A 22,004-nucleotide genomic window follows, 5' to 3' on the forward strand; every position below is an offset into this window, starting at 1 on the left:
CCAAGGACACAGGACGCAGATTATTCTTTCTTGCAGCAATTTTATAGGCATTTTGAGACCATTATGTTTCCTGCTCTTTTCCTTTCTAGATTAAAAAACTCTAGTCTATCCTCATATGTCACGCTTTCTAGGCTTCTGCTCATGCATATTAAGTATCTCCTATAGACCGCCTTTACTTACCCTCCCTCTTTCTTAATGCCTGATGAATTCAAAGCTGGATGCATGCTCCAATTGCAATCTCATCAATGCAGCACAGACTTGAGGTATTGCTTCCGAGGCCATGCTACTCTTGATTCAAAGCCTTTTCTGCAACAGTTTAATAGCATCGTTGGTGGGTAAAAAAAGAGACACAGTGTTTAAGTGACTCCAAGAATCAACATGGCATTCCTGGTCTCAGGGGTCAGAACACAACTTCAGGAAGAAAAGGACCCAGAGGCCTGGACACATAGGACATTATCATTACTTTTCTACAGGTTTTTTATTGTCGCCGTTGCTTTGCTTTCAAACAGACTTCCTGCTGTTTCTGCAATAAACTGGGGAACAGTACATCAAATGCATTGTCAGTAGAACTAGAGGGATCTTACGCTCATTAAGGATATAGACTCTTTTGTAAATTACTGTCATTCTTCACTTTCATTGAGTTACTTCTGTGATGCAGTTCAGCCAGACCACAACAATGCTTGCTGCCCTAGTCCACAGCCTGTCATTTGTATGCAGTCTTTGCACTACTTTCCTGGTAAGTTCCATACCAACGCAAAGTCCTGCCTAACACCCATATTCCCACAGTTCTGAACGGTGATTTCCAATGCCTATCCTCCTCCCTGTCTTCCTTCCTTTCCTTAAAACCAGCAGGCTGCTTTGTCTGGTTAGCTGGAGGGGTTAGGAACCTAGAAAGGAAACTTGAAGAATGGCTAGGAAATGTCATGCTCCTTTTCCCACTGGAAGACAGCAGAAGTTGCATGTCTAAAACCTATTAAAATTTTCCAAAAATCATATAAGAATTCTGTAAAGGTCAATTGTGAAGCACCCCTTGGCTTCTGCGTTATGTGGAAGGTTTTAAGCTAAGTGGCCAGTTGTTACCTAGGAAAGATGTTTAATCCTAAAGTGTGCTGTTTGTAACTCCCTGAAAATACTGTGATTAATTTCTGAATGTTTTGCCTGTTCACACGAGTAATTCCACGTTTCATTTTACAGAGGGCGTAAAGCAGGCACACCATGGAAGGAAAAGGATTTTAAGGAGGGCTAGGTTCACACTTTGTTCCGTTGTGCTCCGACAGCACCTTTTTTCTGTTGCTTTTCTTCCTTGAAATCTTCTTCATTTGAAATAGAAGGCATTGAAACTTATCCTGGTACTTTGTGGAAAATATTCCACAGAAAACAGCAAGGCGTTCGAGCAGATATATGAACACGAGTTGATCACGAGCTAATGCAAGAAGCAGTGATTCATGATTTGGGTACTCAACTTGAAAAGTAATTTAAAGGGACTGAATTTTCAAGGAGGAGTTCAGCTTTTCCTGAAAACCAGAAATGCCAGAAGAGGGGCAGAATTTAGCATTTTAGCCAGCCCCGCCAGCTCTGAGCCTGGCAATGTTAAGTTCCAGGATTGTTTTCACCTGCCTTTTAATTTGCCTTGGAAATATCCCATCCATTTAGTAGGAAGCCACATTTCCCACCCAATTTTCAAAATTTAGCAGATCGCAATGGAACTGTACGGCTGACCGGGACTAGCCTCACCTACGTGCTCTCCTCCAGCTTGCTTTCCTTGCCCTCCCTTTACATTCATTGTTTACATTCACAAGCCATTTCACAGGGGCACAGACTGCTTCCACTGACAGTTTGGTCATGGGGCTGTTTTGTTTGGGTTTTGTGGGGTTTTTTGTTTGGAGTGACTCATTGTTTCCAACCCCAAAGCCTTTTTGCTAAAACATCTCCCCTTACTGACGCTCTAGGTGACCCAAAACTTCCATTTGCAGTAGCTCATAGCAAAGGGCAGCAGCAGACACCAGCTTTGCTCCACCGGCCTCGCCAGCTTCCAGCTTCCCCAGAACACTGTACGCTCTCGCCCCGTTCAAAAAGGGAATGCGAATTGATCAGTGAATAATGGTTTTGCTATTACAAGTTTCTGAACTTAACTTACAGGGAATATTCTAGAGAAAGGAGCGATTTCTAAATGAGTGAGCTTATGGTTTCAGAAGGTGGCACTGCCGTGAGTCACGAGCTCACTCATTCACTAATTCACTAATTCAGTTGTAGAAGTGGAGTTTGCCAACGGGAAGAGGATTGTAAAGAATGAAGTTCAGCTGAAGTCAGCCACAGCTACAAAAAGGTGTCTTTTCTGACAAAATACAGTATTCTATGGGACTATCAGATATCCCTTTAGTATATTTAGTAATATTTGGTCTTTTCTTAATTCAAAGTGCAACATATTAAAATAATGCAAAAATATAACACAGCAGAGATGTGGAGATATATATATGAGAGAGCTGTCTTCACAAAATTCGCTTTTTTGATGCTTTTTACCAGGGCAAATTTCTTAAACTGTGTGACTTTTCTATAGCGAAGTCTTCTCATTCTAAGGAAGAGGTTATTCTAGTGCCTGCCTGTTTCATAGCCCTCAGATAATTCACGTTCGTAAAATACTTTTGAGTTCCTCAGATAATGAACGGTACCACTTGCATGGGAAAATGTGGTTGATCTCTATTAAAGATCTACACCACTGTTTAGTCTGGATCTCTTCATAGTCATGGAAAAAAAACCCTTTTCTCAGCCCTCTCTTACATACGAATTCAGAATATTAATTCATTCAGGTTGGCAACATTTTGTAAACTCTTAGTTCTTTGAAGTCATGTTTTATTTTCACAGATTCATCTAAAACTGTGAACTCTAATGCATCTCGGAGCTGCAGTTTAGGCATATCTTAATTTTTAAGGTGGTGTATATTAAATCATTGTTAAACCAGACCAATTGGTAGCAAGACCTTGATCTCAAAGCAACCATTTGACTTTAACAGAGAAATAACCTTTTGAACTATCGTAAGTTCTGGCGCCAAGATTCTGCCATGACCTGTGTTATGAAAATAATATAATCTGCAGCAATATAACAGTACTGAGTTAGTACTGATGGTCTGATAGAGCTTAGATAACGAGCACATCATGCCATTTTATAATAGCTCCCTGCAATGTATTTGCAAGAGAATGATAGACGGCTTGTATACTTTTTATGGGACTCTCATAAGATAGCACGTATCTTCCAGCACTATCTGATGCATAAACTTAATTTCACTGTATTTGCCTGCCAAACAATCACATTTATGGTGCCCAAGCACAGTCACACTGGATCTGAGCAAAGATTTGTCCAGGCCAGTAGCCAGTCTCTGCAGCAGTCAGTAGCAGATGTTTAGGGAAAGAGTGTAAGAATAAAGCAAACACATAATTATACTCTCTGAAGTATATCCTTGCAGACCCTAACAGTCTAGCTGGGGACTACCTGAGACAGAGATTTAATCCATATCTTTGTATTTAACAGGTTTTGATTTTTTTTTTCCATCCGCAGATTTATTCATAACACGTTTTTCAATCTACTTATAATTTTTGTCTCCACAACACCCTATGGTGAAGAGTTCCACAGCTTAATCCGTTGGCTGTGAAGAATACTTCCCAATCACTGTAAACCAGCTTTCTCCAGCTTTTGCATAAAGGCAGAAAATAATGGTGTCCTGATCACCTTCCTTTGCTGTTTGTGATTCTGTATAACTCTGTTACTGCACTTTTTTCACCATTCCCTATACCTTTTCTAGCCCTACCATGTTTTCCCTGAAATAAAGACCAGAACTGCCTTCAACAGTCAAACTGCGGTCACATCATGAACTTGCAGTTTTCAGTTTTGTTCTCTCTTCCTTTACTGATAAATCTTAACATTTTATTTACCTTTCTGGACTCCTGTGGAGTACTGAGCCGGCATTCTTTACTGAATAACAATAAAATCTGGAGCGCTCACCAGTGTAAGGGTTGTTTTCCCCGGATCCATTATTGACTTTGACTTTCATCTGCCATTTTATTTGCCAAGTCTTGAGATCACAGTTTAAATTCTGACTCTTATGAATAATCGATAGTCTTGTTACCTCGCCCTCCACTGCCTCTTCACCAAGAGCCACTTCCTGCACTCAGAAAATTGACCCTTTGGATGTTTTTTCTTTTTCTTTTAAACTATTATTGATTCATGAGAGGACTATTTCTCTTATCCAATTTAATAATTTATTTCCCAGGTAACAAGGGAATCATTCCATTCAGGTCTGGTTGCTGTGGAAGACACAACTTTTTAATCCTATGCCCTTTATACATTTACAGCCTCAGCCTTCACGCTCAGAATTAAAAGGAAATGTCTTTCTTTAAATGTAACAGCTCTGTATCCTGGAGTCAAACGTCTATTATTTTAAAATACATATGGTGGTTGCTGCACATTCAGCTTAAAGCATTGGTTTGGCCATATAGCTCATAGTCCCTGATGCCATAGTCTGAAAAACACAATAAAGCTCTCAGCGTATATAGCAGTAATTATTTGTTTTCCAGAAGTAGCAGGAAATCTAGATTTTTCTGCATATAAAACTTGGAGAATAAAAGCAGAAAAACCTCAGAGTTGTTCCACTGTGGCTGGGGCCAGCAGGAACTGTTGGTACACTCCACTGAATATCAGATATCAACAGGACATTAAGAAAGCTTTTCTGTCCTTAGCAGCTTTTCTCAATTGGGAAATTAAATGTCCTTTCATTCACCAGCCATGGATCAGGATCAACTTTAGTACATTACTACTTAAAATGCCAACAGAGGATTTGTTAATAGGGATTGAGCCACGCTGATAATCCAAACAACAATTAAAACACAGAGTGTCAAACCTGCCCCCCGTTCGTTATTGGGCTGTTTTCTTTGACCATGCTGAATCAGACAGCTTACCCATCAAAGGGCATACAGCGTGAATGGATATTTACATCCAAACCTGTTTTACAACGGATGTCACTTCTGAAGACATACTGCCATGCCTTGTTCCTTTCTGGCAGGTTACCCTGCTGCATCTGTGACCAACACAGAGCACGTTATGTCCTACTCCTTGGCTGTCCGTCTTCCTACTCCTTCAACCTTTCAACCCTGGCACAATTTACAGTTCAAAGCCAACTGCATTTGCAGCACTGACAGCAAACGCATAAAGAATTAACTATATTCCTGATGCTCTGGGTGGGGGAGAGAAGGAGATTTCCCTGCAGATTTCCGGCTCCTCCTTCCAGGTGCCTTCTGAGATGTTTTCAGAAGCAGATCGTCGATCGGTTATTCGTCTTGTGCAGCATGCCACCACGGTCTGCGGAGCTGGCAGTGCACGTGAATACAGCGTGGGAGACATCCATTGATCAGCTTTTCTAAGCCAGCAAAAAGCAGAGCCACTCAGCATGTGAGAGTCAACTGCTTTCACACATGAAGACGAGAAATTAAAAAAGCCTTACGTAGAAAATTCAGAATTTGGAGTGCGTGAGACTGAAGGACCTTTCCCCTATGCCTGAGCAGCGACATACTGAGCAGAGGAAAGCAGCAACCGCAGGATGTGAATGGAGCGGCTAGGGAAGGCGACAGAGCAGAGATTAAAAAGTCTTTTGGTGCCCACTGAGATTACTCCGGGACCAAGACAAAACAAGGCTGATACACTGAACTGGAGTTTCCCTTGCAATGCCTTGAGCACCCAGACGTACTTTAGCACCAATGCAAAGAACATCAGATTAACTCTCCCTCCCCAAGGAATCTAACAAAATTATAGGCCCGGCACTCCTGATTTAGTTATACCCAGTACTCTTAAATTTCAGCTAAATTAAGCCATTTCAACATTGTATTATTAGTTGTGGATAGGAGACAGCTTTAGAAAACCTGTGGAAACTGTGTCCTTAGGTGGGTCATCAGTTTCAAGAGGAATGCCCGCAAACACAAAAATTAACATCTATACCCCTGTTCCTAATGAATAAATCTTTAGGATATTTGTGTTTAATGTAACTAAAAGCCTGACTAAAACCTCTTCAAATCCGGTGGTTGTATTTTCCCTGGAAGTTCCAATCATACAATTTCAGCACGCCTCTCAGGACATCAGAGGGCAAAGTGAATGTTAAGACTGATGCATCAAAAAGCAAAATCTTTACGTGTTATGGAAAGCTTAAACCCTCCGAACAGGATCACTCCTGCCAGAGAATCAGAATCAATAACAGCAGCCATTGTCAGCGCTCCACAAATAAAGCTTGTAAACGGCATGTTTTCAAATTGTAAGAGTGACAAAAAACTGGTGTGAGCAGTAGACTGAGCCTGGGATTCACAATTCATACAGGCTAAAATCTCAGCAGTTACTACAAGTTGGTTGTCTGATCCCCTTCCCTTGAGTTGGTCATGCAACTTGCAATAGCCACTGCTCCAGAGGAACTTATAACTCCCTTTAAAAAAAAAAACCACCACAAAAACAACTTGAAAATTTCTTTCTTTTTTTAAAACAGATTCTGAAGTACCTATGACAAAAGAAGTATTTTTAGTGATTTTTTTTTTTCCTGGGTCTTATTACAGCGGTGTAAAAAGACCACCAGTCTCTGAGGTTGAGAGAGAGAGACTGAGGCTGTTGCTGCAGAACATAAATTATAGGAAGCTACTACGTGACAGCTCAGGAAATGATCAGTGTTAAGCAATTTTATGTATACACAAAAGGGACTGTGCAACGGTCAGCCTTGCACAGGTGGAGTTGTACAGGTAAAATTCTCACCCTTCTTGTAGATTAAACTTTTACCAGCTTACTCGAGATCTTCTTAAGGTTACAGCATAACTGATATAAAAAACTGCTTCCCTAGTAGGTAAGTTTAAAATCTGGAGAGTCACGAGAAAGAACATGGGAGTGTAAAAGCTGTCATTTACTGCCGAAGGAAAGCTCCCAGAGCTGACAGACTTGGGTGTCTCTGTTGGGAATGAGGCTGAGGATGCAAGTTCCTCCCAGACAATGTGGGTGAAAAGCTTTTCACATCAGCCCCTCCTTGCAGCAGGAAGGACGTTGTCTATTGCTGTGTAATCGTGAATATTTTATTGTTTGAACATTGGACAGTTTAACTGCTATAAAACCCAGTATGTCATGGACACTGCACATGCCTGGAGCTGTCTTTTGTGGTTTTTCTAAAAGAAACTGTTGACTCTGACAAGGCATTTTAAAGATACTCCGTGTTCCAGTGCAGGCACAGGAACTCCTGCCAAGTACTTGTTCACCCCTAGGAGCAGAAAGCCATACCTTCTGCTCATACAGCTCCCATGCTGAGGAATTCAAAAGCATTTAGCAAATATTATCTGCCTAGAAGTTAGTACACGATGTGCAAAAGTACAGCCACATTTAGATAAAATATAGCAGACACAGCTCGTTGCAGCAGTTGCAAAAGGTGCCTGCTGGGCTTGAGCCACAGAGAAATCGCACGGACAGATGCAGACCTCACGTCCTTTTGTGCAACGGGTCCTTGTTCTGGCGCAAATAGGAGGCATGACCTTTGACCTGCTAGCAAAGCCGAGGTTCACGAAGGAGCTCTGGGTTATGGACTCCGTTCCAGGCTGAGACTCCTCAAAGCTCAGGTGCTGGGCTCAGGTGGAAGTCCTAGGGGCAGGCAGGAGTTTTTCGCGTCCTCTGTTTCTGCTGGGACATGCTTTCATCAAGGCACACTCCGGAGCCCAGGGTCCCCTCTTGAGCTCAAGTGCCAGCACCGTTTCTTCCACAGAACTGCACAGGACATGCTTTTATTTTTTCGTGACAGACAGACTTTTACCAGGTCTGACCAAACATCCATCTGGTCCAGTACCCTCTGACAGTATCTGATAGCCAGTATTCCCTTTTCCCCTCTCCTGGACAAGACGGACATGGGATAATTCCTCTGCTCTGCTCTCCCACTTCTGACACCGCTTCAAAGCTTTCTGTTTGAGGAATTCCCACTGGGGTGCTATCACCCCATCTTTGTGTTAATAGCTCTCCATGGACTTTTCTCACCGGAGTTTGCCTAATAGTTTTCAAGCCCCATCAACAGCACTGAGATACCTAGCATGATGTTTAATGCACTTCGAAGGGAAGGTGGCTCCCTCAGTTGAGTTTCCCTCGTGCCGGAGGGGACTCAGACCTACAGCTCTGTCGGGAGAGTTACCCCAGGCTGCGAATCTCCCCGTCTATTGGATGGGCAGGTTTCTCTAACTACCTCATAAAGCAAGGCATCTTTATCCCCAGGCATATTTTTAATAGCCTCTGGGCAGATTCAGAGCGAAGATTAACAGCACAGAGTAACAGCAGCTGTTCAAAGCAGAAAGCAATTAGCTGGCCTAATGAGCAAGCACCACAAGCAAGACTGATCAGAATGGCACAGCGATGTACATTTCCATCAGCGTAAAACGGGACTCGGTGTGCCTTTCTCAAACCAGTCACGTGAGCGACAAGTCTGCGCATTTCCTACCGGCGGGGGTTCCGACCCGTTAGCAAGCATAAGGAGCTCAGGTTCAGGGTCAGAGCATGCACCGCTGCCTGCGGGGGTGAGCGGGCTCTTCAATCAGCGCCCTGTGGCCAGCCGAATCTTCAGCTAAAATCCTGCAGCTCCCATTCACAAGACTTTAATGGGCGCATTGATGAACAGATATGGACCTGAGACAGGGGGATCCCTCCCCAGAAATTCAGCTTTATTTTATCATGTAAAAATGGCTTCTCTCCGAGTCCTTTCTTTAGACAAGCCTTCAGTGCACCGCACCCCTTCTCCAATCTGTCAAACGTACCCCAATGATATTACCACACTATTTAAAGGCAGATGAAAGCAGGTGGGGTAGCTGTCACAGCAATTGGCAGCGGCAACCCAGCTCTCCCAAGCCAAAGCACAATCGATTTGGCAAAGAAGATTAATTAAGATGTGCTCCTCCAGGATCCCTGTGGCATTAACTCCTCCCGCAGTAGTTTTTCCTGCCCATTTTGCTGGCTGAGCAAGCCCTGAATCCTCTTGAGGGACTACCAAAGCGCTTTAAGAGAGGTGTGGTAGACTCGGTGCCTTCTCAGGTGCAGTGCTACTGAGGGGTCCCACAGGGTGTGCAGGGATGCTCCAGCCAGTGCTACAATCCCCAAGCAAGATGGCAAGTACATTTTTAAATGATTCCTGCATGTAATAGCCTGTGTCGATCCGCACAGGTCCACGCCTAAATGCGAAACCTTCACACAGACTGGCAGGCAGCATCTTACGTGCAGATGCCAAAGCCGGGGTGTCACATACATCCTGAAAGTACCCCATTTGCTAGCATACGCTGGGCATTCGCATGCATAAGTTACCAATCCCATGAAATCCAGTTTATACTGCCATTTTTGCCTCTCCCCAAATATCAGACCCTTCTTGGTATCACTTCTAGAAACCGTTATAGAGCATGCAAACGCCATAAAGAACCAGCAAAGCCTTTGCAAGTGACTTTTCCCAAACCCTGGGAACAAGCTGAGCATCTTTATGGTGACAGTTCCAACCCAAAAATGAGTTAAAAACGTATTGCTGGTTCCTGCTCAGGATTGCAGGGTTTGGCAAGGTGTCATATTACTGCTGCTTGACATGGGCATTTGTGGAAGGAAACATTTTTAAAAAGAGCTTGAATAGCTCTTAATTAAATGGGTTTGTATCGTGGTGGGTGAGGGTATGCCCCATCCTGGCTGGCAGAGGGAAACAGGTAAAATCCAAAGCAGTAACTAACACCAAAACAGAGGGAGGGATGGGGGGCTCCGCACACCTCAGGACTTAAAACTACCTTCAACCTTTGGTCTTGTTCTCGACGCCGACAAAAAGCGCAAGAGGAGATTTCATTGAGATTGATAAAGAAGCTGTTTAGCAGTAAAAGCTGATCTACAGGCAGGGGACAAAAGGACAATGGCTCTGCCGAAACGCTACACGGGACTGAGCTGAAACCATCTCACCGAAAGGTTCTGTAAGGAGTAATTTCGAGTCAAGACTGGAAAAGATCAAATAGCAGCTGGAAAGCAAGAATATACTGGGGAGGAGGGGAGAAAGGAGCTACACTGTTTCAGCACAAACAGCTGAAAATACAGAGTAAAAAATACATGTGTTATTGGGCTGCTCTTTTGCCCTGTTAACTCTGTTTGCCTTGGTAAACAAACCAGACATTTACCTTTTTAACCTCCTCATCTTAGTACAATTTTGATGGCTTGCTGTAACTATGCTCTCTCTTCTAAGAGGTTTTACTGAAGGTACTGAGACACCATTGAAGCAAGTGGAATCAGACACCTCAGTGCCCCCAAAATACACACAAAAGGGTATATGACCCTTTGACCACAATGGAAATCTGCATCTGCACGAGCGGAGACACAATCACACAACCACGCTAGTTGAAATACACAGTTAAAGTTAAAGTTAAAGTGCTGTTAAAACTCCCACATATCCAAAGGTTCATCTCAGGGATATAAAACTTTAGAAAGCCCATTTGAACCTTTTGATATCACTTATTCCAGCTTGGTTTTCTTAGGCAGTTTCGGCATAGCCTGATTTCTGGTCTCAGACTAGATGCATCGTTCTGTTCAGGTACTTACACACTTTACTTTAGCCCTAGATCTTGAATTTCCTTTCTTTAAAGTTGGGATGATGCATGCTTTTTTTTTCAGGAAGATGAAAGGATCAGTCTACAGCAGTGAGCTCACTTGTCCAGAGCTCTCCACAACTACAAGGTATTTGTTACTAATTTGAGTTTAGGTTTAGTCATAGGTCATAGGAATATCTTCAAATTTTGTGGAAATGTTTTTCGAGGTACAAACCCAGCCAAATTTCTGTTCCAGCACAAAAAAAAAAAAAAAAAAAAAAAAAGAAAAGCAGTAAGTAAAACTAGAGGTAATACATAGTGAGTAAGATTACTCGTTAAAAAGGTAACTATAGTAAATCATTACAGCAGGAAAACAAAACCATATGAATCAAGAAAGAATAGCTGTTTGTAACAAAAACAGATAATACTTTAAGTGCTTCAACTGATCATTTAAAAGAGGGCCTCAGCTTTCCAAAGCTTATGCGATTTCAATCATGGTCAGGAACATTTGCTTTTCTAACATGATTCCTCCCTTTCTCACCGTTTTGCACTTCAGATGCAATTCAGCACATGTTAATTACCCTGCGATAGCTAACATTACCTAGAAACATTTTCATATCTACTGTTAGGCAGTTGAGAACTGAGCCAGGAACAAACCATAGCTTCCCAGCCCTGCAGGAAGACTTGAACTACCTTTAAACGCCCAGTGTAACGTCTACTCATTGGTTTGTCTCTTCCTCAAGAGAATGGCACTGCAAAATGCTGTCCTTGCATATTCTGTACGCCTGCCTATTTCATAAATTCTACTTCTCTAGCTGCTTTAGAGTCCAGCAAGGAGACTGCTATAGCATCGGTATGCCAAGAAAAGAACCCAAAATAGAGAAGCCAGAAAATAAGGTTTTTCTCCACCTCCTCCTCACAGAGGTCTGGGCGGCAGCGTTTCTAGGAAGTATTGTTGGCAGGGTTCCCCTTTGAAGTTTACACCGTGCTCCCCGTCCCAAACCCAATGATGTTAAACAGGACAGGTAAACCAACTCTGATTTTCACAACCCTCGGTCACTGGAAGGGCATGCCAAGACAAACACAACCAAGGATGTGCAGACTACGAGGCTCCTTCTGTTTCCCACGTAGTCGTATTCCCAGAATCAAGACTAAGGCTCAGTTCTGCTCCCATTCATAACATTGAGCAGGAATATGCCCAGAAGCACACGCAGAAACGGATCTATTTTAATTTTGCCTTTTCCTTTGGCCACTGAACTGCTGCCCACTCTCCTGTCACTGAGAAGTTCTTGTGAGATCAGTGGACATTTTATCTGCTCAAACATTTACAGGCTGAGGATGAAACAAAGACCCGGAAAACAAATGTATCTTCAGTCAGCAATGAAAAAAAAAAAAAAAAAGAAAAGTGACCCACCAACGTTCAGGTGCACAGTACCTCTTAATTTTTCATTTCAGCAGACATTCATAGGTATGGTTCTTATTTTCAGTAATGCAGAGAGAGGGAGGATCGTGGGTTTTACCTCTGTAGTGTAAGAGGAGCCGCCACCATGAACAGTAACTTTGGCTCAGGGGAGAGACCTGCGAACAGGCAGCAGGAGACTCACAGCACAGGCAGGCTCACGCCTCTGAACCAAGCCTACTTCACACATCCCAAAGCATCTGATAGCCCTGTAATACCCTGAAAAAAACAACATTGTCACTAATTTTTATTCACATGAAACATGACGTTTAGATCTGATGAGGATTACTCGCCGGAGTAAATTTTTCATTTAAAATCATGCCTTACAGCTATCGCGGAAAGCTGTTTGCTATCCCCCAAACACATATTATCTGACGTTATATTGCTTTATCTAGATGAAATGGGCAGTCAATCAAATTCGCAAGCTGCAGTGCTAATCAATATGCTTGTTGAAGACTACGTCCAAATATTGTTTTTCGAGCTATTTGTGAATTTCAGGTATCTCATAAAGGATAACGTGATAAACTACTTCATTACTTCTGGTGTCTCGTTATCCCTTTTGTTTTATTCTGAAATAAAATATCAGAGCCAGCAGGTTTCCCATCTTATTTACAACAAATTAGTGATGAAGGGGAAAGGTTTTTCAGAATGGTGTAATTATATGGTCTCAAATATCATTCAATAACCAAGCCTCTCTCGCGCCAGCTTTAAAAAATGTCTTAGAAAATACCAGGTTTGGGTTTCTTTCTATTGCCCCAACAGATAGGGTCCCAAATGGCAGCACAATAAGCTTCCAGTTTGTACCTGCACTTGAAACAGCTTTTCTTCCAATTAGCTATCAGATGTTTGAATCAGCTAAATTAAATATGGGCTTTATCGTGAAGCATCCAGCTGTGCTGGCCAGGCCAAGGCTGGGAGTTCTGTCCTTCAGATTTTAGCCCTCATACGAGGTTATCTCGTTAATGGACAAAAGTCTTGATATTCCAAACATACAATTTTCATTGGTCGCACTACAGTGAAGACAGAACTTTAAGAAAAAAACACCAACAAAACAACCGAAAACCAGTCCCCTCTCCGTTCTTTCAGTTCAGTTCCAAGTCATACCCTGACATAACATCTGAGGTTAAACATCTTGAGGATTTCAAGGCATTTATTCCAGCGTTTCCAATTTAGGATCATTTTCTGCAGGTGCTCTCTATAATCTTTCTTGAGGTCCAGACTGACTAGCCTACAATAGCAGGGAATGATTCACCAGGCATCTACTCAGAGATTTATTTTTAGTTTTGGCAAGAGAAGTAATAAGCAGACATATACTTTGCAAGTTTATTTCAAAAGTTCACTCTGTTTACTAAAATTTTTTTTGCCCCAAACTTGCAAGCCTTAGTAGTATCTGGAATAATATTAAGAAAATTGCACTAAAATTGACTTAGTTGAGGTTGAACCTCATTGCTTACTTCCATTCATTTTGTTAGTATGTCGCTTCTTGCTGTTAAAAACTAACAGTAACTATTTTCTCAGCTGCCCTATTTCCTACCCTTACTTTCTGATGCATGCTCTTTATAAAAGAGAGGAGGAAAATATCTATATTAAGAACGCTGACACCCTTTTAATAATTCAAGGCACAGAAATGCACTATTGTTACAACTGAGCAAGTACTCTCCAACACAAAAGAAAGGTGAAACTTTCCCCACTTCAAGGGTTAAAAAAAAATAATTCAGACGCTCCGTGAAGTGCTGTCTTTTTCTGTATCAGCTTAATTCATTTACACACGTATAGATCACTTCAAACTTTACCTGGATGCTCAGACCAGAAACAAGAGGACTGTTTCTGTGCTGCAAGTTGGTTATGGCCAAGGGGGCTTCTCACTCCTCGCTGTGGTACCCAGGTCAGCACTACCCGAAGGATATTGCTGCCTGGCCCTGGCACAGAGGGCGGGGAAAGTGAGACGAGGCAGGCAGCCTGTTTTCTCATGGATCTAGTTTTTCAGTGGCTGCTATCAAATTCATTGAAGCAAGGATTTAACTGAGCAGGAAGATAGAATTACGTCTCCTTCCCACAGCTCAAGGTCAGGATAAAGATGGAGGGTGGCTGCAAGTAATGGTGCGTGCATTTATTGACTTGGTAGTCTGACCGAATTTCCAAGCTGAAAGTAACATACACAAGGAGTAAGACATGACTAATATTTCATCACATATTAACCAGTATCGATATAGAGTCTTAACAGCAGCCATCTGAACAGCATACCAGACTTCTTCTCAAATAAAACCCAAATTGGTAGATACTTTGTGACTAGGTAAAGACCTGAGACATTTCCAAAGAGCAAACAGAGGCTCACCGTAGAAACGGGCGGCTTGGAGGTACAGAAGAGAAGAAACTGTATTTTGACAACAGTGTAAGTATTAAAAATACAGAAATGCATCTGCGTGAGATGTATGAAACACTAGTGTGCATACTTGGGCCTCTGGATAGTTCTGAGGCTCTGACCCTCACAGAGCTCATACTAAACCAGATGTGGGAGTAGGAAGCACAGCAGTGCAGCATCTGCCTACTTGTTCTTCCTTTTTAGACGCACACACAGAGAAAAGGTTCTTTGGACCCTAGAATACATAAATACAGGCGGATTTATTTTGCCTGTAATGAATACAAACATGTTGCCTTCCAAAGGTAGTATGACAACTCTGGCAGCAAAGCCACCCCTTTCTGCCTCTTTTCCCCCCTGCCCCGGGGTTAGCTGTAGCTGAAGCACGGTTCTTCTTCATCCGTTCCCAGGTTTTAAACTTTCTTCCTTCTCTCTCGTGCCCCTTTGTCTGAGGCTGCGTTTGCTTCAATGGCTTCTTCTCAACACGAGGCTTTCAGGTGTTCCTTGACTTAAAATGCTCCACATAAGAAAAGCATCTCTGAGCAGAAACTTTTAAAAGCTCCCCCCACAACTCCCCAGCTCTTTGCTTGCTCAGCGTGTAGTCAGGAACATGAAAAGCCAGTCCAGTACCTTTGTAGTTTTACTAAATGAAATTAAAAGAGGGTACCTCTGCACATGGGCTGGAAAAAAAGCTTTTACAGAGATAGAGTTGATGCTACGGTCCCTTTGTCCTCGGGTTTCAGAGTCTGAAGGAGTAAGCTGAGTGAAGGACCGGTACATACCTTAGCCAGTGAGTTTATCGCACAGGAGCTTTCAAACTTCATTATATATTACTACACACACTGAACCAAGGGGCACTTGCCCAGCACTTACTGTATTATTTCAGTGATTGTCAGTGAGTGGTTTTATCTATATTTCCACCTGGAACTCAGCTCTCAGCTCTTATTTCCTTTCAGTTCACTTTTTTATTTTTAATTGACCTTAAATCTTTAGTTACAACCAAACAAAATTATAACTGCATAATACTTGAATGCTGGGAAATAAATTTCAGTCCCTGCCACTACGTAATAGCTCATCTCACATTCAGAAAAAGCCTAAAATAATTTTAACAATATAAAGTATATTGCGAATGCATTTAATATAAATAAATCAGTTGTTGCTACATCACCTGCTATCAAGAAATGTGTAATTGCCGACTGCTTTTAGCCGAGTTTGCTCTGTAAGGCACATCATCAATACAAATCTGGCTTCTAGTTTACTTTGTCCAAAAATCCAGGAGCTGTTAAGAGGAGCAGAGAGCTGCCCAAGTTAAAGCACATTATGTCACTATCAAAAGAAATCCTGGGAATCTTCAACCTTGCTTCACAAACCTCAGACACCGTAAACAGCGAAGAACATTTCCAGTTGTGCCCAAGCCTATTTCCCCATTAGGAGTACAACCCTGCCCCTGCTCTCACAGGGCTGGTCTCCTCTCCCAAGACATATTTACATTTTATCACCCAGCTTCTTCACCCCGAGCTCCATTGTGCCAGCTATCACCCGTTATGCAAAAATCACACCTTCCCTGGGTAAACAGCGTGAACTGCTAGACAACAACCGGCCTCCCTCTGTAACAGCACTATGGGAGACCAGCCTCCGAAACACCTGCTTATCATCACGCAGTAAGAAGAGGGAGAAAACCAGCATGGTCCTGCCTTTTGCATATTTAAATGCGATGGGGCACGGGTGAATGCAAGTGCCTGCCCCTCGCGAGCCCTCTATTTTGACCCCTGCAGGGGAAGGGGGTCGCGTTGACGGCGTACCTGCACACGGCAGGGCAGAGCCGGAGGTCCTTGTCCCTGAAACTAGATAAGAGCACTTCGTTCCCCCTTTCCTTTGATAAGGCAGCTCATGAGACGAGAACGACGAAGCGCCTCCTCAGCGGGAGAGCTGCGAAGGGCTGGGTCCCGGGCCTGGGAAGTCAGCAAGGGCTGGCAAGGGCTGGAGACCCCAGCACCGGCCCTGGGATAGCACCTGTGAGTCCGCTCACCACAGCGCAGGCAGTGGGGTGTTTATTGGTGTTATTTCGTTAAGACAATCACATCGTCCCACCAGCCGGGGGTTCGGTCTTGGCGGCGTTCGTGTAAGACAGCACGCGATCCACTTGTCCGGCGGAGGTGCCGGGCTCCCCGCGGTGTCCCGCTGGGGCCGGGGAGGCCGGGCCCTGCCACACGCCTCCGTGTCGCCCGTGCAGGGGGCCCAGCGCAGCCCCCCCCAGCAGCGGGGCTGCCGCAGGCTCCGGCCGCCCGTCCCGTCGGGGCTCCGGCCGCCCGTCGCGTCGGGGCTCCGGCCGCCCGTCGCGTCGGGGCTCCTCACGGCGCTGCGGCCCCGGGGGCGAAGCCCTCCTGGGCTACTCGCCCCCCTGGGTGGCCTGGCCCGGGGCCCCGCCGCCGTCGAAGACCTCGGGGCTGTCGGCCAGCAGCGACGTGCGCACCTTCCGCCGCTCCTTGAAGCGGCCCGAGTGCGAGATGCGAAGGCTCCGGCGGTTGCCGCCGCCCGCCCCCGGGGCCTCGCCCGAGTGCGGCGGCTGCTCCTCCCGGCCGCCGGGGCTGGCGGGGGCGGCGGGGGCCTCGCCGGCGGCGGCGGGGGGCGGCGGGGCGGCCGCCGCTTCCTTGTGCTTCTTCTTGCCGGTCAGCGACTTCCACCAGGGCCCGGCCGAGCCGCCCTTGACGCCGCGCGGGGCGGCGGTGGCCGCGGTGCTGTCCGCCATCTCGGGCGCCTGCGGGGGAGAAAGGCAGCGAGGGCGCTGGCAGCCGGGCACCCGCCCCCGCCGGGCGCAGCTGAGGGCGGCGGGGCCCGCTCTCCCCGGCAGCGCTCCGGGGGCAGGTCCGCCCTTGGCCGCGGGAGCCGCCGCGCCGCGCCGCGCCGGGCCGGGCCGGGCGGGTCTGGCGGCGGCGGCCGGCGGGAGGGCTCCGTGCCCCGCCGCCGGCCGAGCCCCGGTGAGGGCCCCGAAGCGCCGCCCCGCGCGGCCGGCACAGGTGACGGTAAATACAGCCCCGGCGCTGAGCCGCGGGACCCGACCCCTGCGCTCGCCGCTCGCCGCCCCCCGCCCCGCAAGCGGGCGCCGAGGCCCCGCACCGGGGGGGCCGCTGCCTCCCGCGGGACGGGGCCGGGACCCCGCGCACCTCCCCGGGCTCCCGCGATGCGGCGCCGCTCCCCCCCCCCCCCCCGCGCCGGCTGCCGGCGCAACAGGTACGGGCGGCGACACTGACCTGCGCCCGCCCGCTGCGGGAGCGCTCTGCTCGCCTCCCCCGCCGCGCCCCTACGGCCCCGCGGCCGAGGAGGAGGAGGGGAGAGGCCGCCGGGCGGCGGGAGCGGCGGCAGGTGGCGGCCGGCCCCGTGGGCGGAGCGGCGGCCCCGCGTCCCGGGCGGCTCCCGCTCACCTGCCCGGCTCCTGCGGCGCGGGGCGGGCGAGCGGCCGCGGGAGGAGGGGCTGCGCCGGGGCGCGGTGGGTTCCGTGGGCTGGAAGGGACGGGGCTGTCCCCCATCCTGTCTGTGACACAGGAGAGGCGGTGCTGGGGCTTGCCGTTGCCGTGCGGTGGTGGGTATGTGGCCCTACCGGTGGCTTTACCGGCCCTACCAGTGGCTTTACCGTTTTTTTTTTATTCATCCAGAAAGGAGAAAAAAAGATTCGCTTGTACCGCGCTGTGTGTTCAAAACGGTGATCTGTTCTTTGGGCAGCAATGCCTTGCAACGCACGTTTGATCCCTAACGGCGCTCCCATCTGCTGCGCGGTCGGTTCCTCAAGGATGCCATGAGCGTTCGGAGGGGTTTGTGACAGCAGTGGCATTTCAGCCTCATCTTCTTTTACAGGTCAACTTCTGCTAACTTGCAGCTTCCCTGAATAGCCCATAAAGATAAGAGGTACAGCAGCTGGTGAATGCGGGTTACTGAGGGAGAGGAGCCCAGGGTGTGCACCTGTGTTATGCTGTAGATTGCTCTCTTCGAACCCAACAGCTTTTGGACAGGGAGGCGTGCGTGCACACCTGGAAGCACTCTGCACTGTCTGGCATACTTACTAATAGCAGCAGCAAAAAATCTGTCCTATGCAATAGAACATACCTTCCAGTGAGAAAAGATGGCCTTTACGCTCCCTCCTAACAAGTAAGCAACTAACGTTTTCTGAGATGTGTACCACCAGGGCGTCAGGCTCTGTTGGGCCAAGGACCACAACAGGCCATAAGGTCAAGTTTCCTCCAGTGAATATGATCTACAGCTTTGCTACTCATTTGTATCTACAGAGAAAGAGAACACCAGCTCCTCTCATCTTGTGTCCCAGGGAAGTGCCTGGGAAGAAGGAAGTTTATGAAGAAGTAAAGGTAATTACTACTTTTAAAAGTAAAATTACTACTTTGAAAAATAAAAAAAATATTACTGGTCGACATTTATAGCTTCCATTCTAGTTATAAGCTTATACAAAACATTTGCCACTTGCTTATTTTTTTGATTACCTTAGACCTGACCTCTTAGCTCACTTATTGCCAAATGTACGTCACCTCAGTGCATTTTTTTTCAGTTAAGCCTGTTTTGGAGAATCTCACAATCAAAGAGGTTTGGCCTTTCTGACACTGTACTGGAAGCAGGGTCTGCTGACCCGAGACCAGCAGGTTTGGGAAGCTTTGTAAGAGACGTGCGACTGGGAGGGTGCTGCCTGCATGCATGTGTGGTGGCGCGGGAGGACGGTAAAACCTGCTGTGCGTTTGAAAGTCACGGCTACGAATCAGTCGCAACACACTGTTCCACAAGACTGTCGGTAAAGTTAGCGTTTATATGGAAACAACTCTGACAGTGAAAATGTGTGTTCTGCATGTTTCTTACGCAACAGTCCTTGTTCCTTCGGTATGCGTACATTTACAGCGTTGATATAACAAGGGAAGTAAAGTAACCCATTGACTCTTGCAATGCATGCAAGTTAGATCCTATATTCATTTATTAAGACTGTTGCAGTTAAATTCTGTCCTGTCTTTGCAGGAGGAGAGGATAAAAATCAGTCCCAGCAAGGGTGAATGTGCAGGATTCTAGCAGATGCCCAGTACGCTGCAAAATAAAACCGCAGGACTTTTTCTCCTACATTGTAACATGCTCCTTTTGTGTAGGGTTGGACCATATTGACATCAGGTCTCTTCATAATTCTGCAGGCTCCCCAAAATTCAGAAACACGCTGGTATTCGGAAGATTTCGATTCCCAAAGAGTAACTTTAATGTCAGCTCTCAAACTAGTCGTACTTACAACACGTAAACTGTTCTTGCAGTGAAAAGAAAGAAAGAGAAAAAAAAAAGGCGTTTGTTGCACTTCTGGCTGTCCTTTTTCCAAACTTTGCAGACCCTACATGCGTTCAAGTTGAAACTGGGCTCTGGAAACCTTAGATTACCAAACCACACCCTCACCTAATGGTGTCGAGGGGATGCATCTCTACCCGCAGGAGAGGAGAGGCACCATCCACTGCAGGCATCCGCCTCCCCTACACCACAGATGACACAGTGCCCAGCTGCGCTCTTGGAACCTTTCGGTTTCCAAAACGTAACAGCAACTTTAACCCCGATACTAAATGCAGTTGTAATTATACCAAGGGGACCCAAAGATGTCCTCAGAAGCATAAAGGGCACTAGTGAATATTGTTATCAGACCTTTTATTTATGCTGAAGGCCCAGATCATCCAGCAAATACACTGGACTTTCAAAACTTGGGGTTCTCAAATGCTAACCTTAAGGCGAAGGACACGTTTGAGCCTACTGTAGAAAAGAACATATGGCACTAGCACCTGTAAAGAGCAGAGCTCTTCTTAGGTCCATATTCCCAGCGGTATTCAACGGCACGTTTGATTCTTTCAATTCTTAAACTCTGACCCTGACCTGGAATACAACCTTAGAAAGAAAATTGCAACAGTGATACCCTCTGGCGCAAGTGGGCATTTTAGCATTCAGCATTAAAATCAGTTCTTGCAACTCCTAGATCTCAAAGCCTAAATGTCACCTTAATTAAAACTAAGAGACCCTTTGCGTACAGGAAAAGACCACATGAAGAATTGGCTCCTATCCGCATCAAGCTGTCTACCCAGAAGAAGCCAGCAGTAACTTCAGTTCTCCTGCCTTTAGATTTCTGAGCGCTAGCAGCACCTCAAACCTTAGCCTGTACCGTAACCACAGGAAGGACTCCAACCGTTTTATAAAGGGGAGGAATATTTTCCCTGTGGACACCAGGCTGCTGCTTAAGGCTGTGGGACTGCAGCATCCACACCCAGGCTGTGTGTGTGCTGCCAAACAAAACGGAGCTGGGGAGGGAGTCTGAACCCTCTGCCTGGTGGGTTGGCCCCCCAGGTTGTTAGTGGTGAATCCCTGGCACGAGTTTGGCCTATGTCGGCGAATACCTGCTGGTCAGGGATACTTTTCGAGGCAGCAAGAGCGAAGGATTATTCCTCTTAGGCAGAACGGATAAAAGTACACCAGTTTGTCCCCCTCCATAGTCCTCCAGCTTTATTGCAATGTGTTTTGCACCCTCAAACGCTTCGGTACACAACCACTCCTCGTGTAACAGTCTAGGACATGCACTACACTATCTCAGCCTTGGAATACGAAAACACCATTTTGATGGGCTGCAACACTGCCTTTGCACTGTTACAGGTGCGAAATGACAGTTTTTGATTCAGTGCCTCTAGAGAAAAAAAAGGTCCTCTTCCTATCGCAGAACAGAAGATGACAGATATTTGTGACTGTTGACACCAGTACCCTTCCTAGCTCTATACAGGCCTTGCAAGAAAATCGGTTCATCCAGTCTCCATACTCCCAACCAGAGAACCTACACACTGAATAGCAGGATGGAGTTGATGATACTGATACCGCCACACTGCAGTTTTTGCAACTTCAGGAATAACTCGGTTCTTTAGGCTTTAGATTTCCAAAGTCTGTCTCGTAAGTCCTACCTTAATTATAACTGTAAGGCTCACGTCTTCAACAACAAAAAGCCCACCGTAAGTACCTGCCCCTTACTGACAGCAGCCTGTTCCTAATACGGAGGGCTGTGCCGCATGCAGTAACAATACCGGTTCGTCAGTATTTGGGTTCTTAGCCTAACCCTGTTACCTTGTTACGAATACCTGTGGACTCTGGTCCTCTCACCTTCTTGGGCAGCAGAATGTGGGAACTAATATGGATCTTCATGCATGTTGGTCATACCCATACCTGCCCTATAGTGGAACAGAAAATAATGTATCGTCAAATACTGCCAGCAGCAATTTATGTTCTTCAAGACCTGAAGTTCCAAACCCTACTCTTCGCTCTAACCTTCATCTCAGCAGTAGCAAATGGCTCATACTTAAAAGAAAAGAGAGAACAATTTGACCCCCACCTTGTCAGGCCCTGCAACGAGGGCAGCTTCCAGTGGTGAGCTTGGTTCCTGCCACCCCCAACTCTACTGTAAGCTGAACCCTGACAGTTTCTCTGCTTATAACCGGCTGCTCCTGTATATTGTAGCCTATAAAGCTCTGGCTTCAACTGACACAAGCTTTCCTCCTAACGGCAGTCCTTGCAGCATGCTGCAATAATCCAGGTCCTTCAGGCTCTGAAC

General features: G+C 46.1%; 1 protein-coding gene across 1 annotated transcript; it reads right to left on the minus strand.

Annotated features, from left to right (window-relative positions):
- Positions 1–12,986: 12,986 nt before the first annotated feature.
- Positions 12,987–17,886, minus strand: PRR15 (proline rich 15). The gene is made up of 2 exons (XM_055706588.1): positions 17,653–17,886; positions 12,987–17,159 (listed from the first exon to the last, which is right to left on the minus strand). Exon 2 carries the CDS (start codon positions 17,148–17,150, stop codon positions 16,791–16,793), a length of 360 nt encoding a protein of 119 aa, XP_055562563.1. The 5' UTR covers positions 17,151–17,159; positions 17,653–17,886; the 3' UTR covers positions 12,987–16,790.
- Positions 17,887–22,004: the final 4,118 nt, after the last annotated feature.

The sequence above is a fragment of the Falco cherrug genome, chromosome 4 (genome assembly GCF_023634085.1).
Source record: "Falco cherrug isolate bFalChe1 chromosome 4, bFalChe1.pri, whole genome shotgun sequence".
Classification (NCBI taxonomy): domain Eukaryota; kingdom Metazoa; phylum Chordata; class Aves; order Falconiformes; family Falconidae; genus Falco; species Falco cherrug.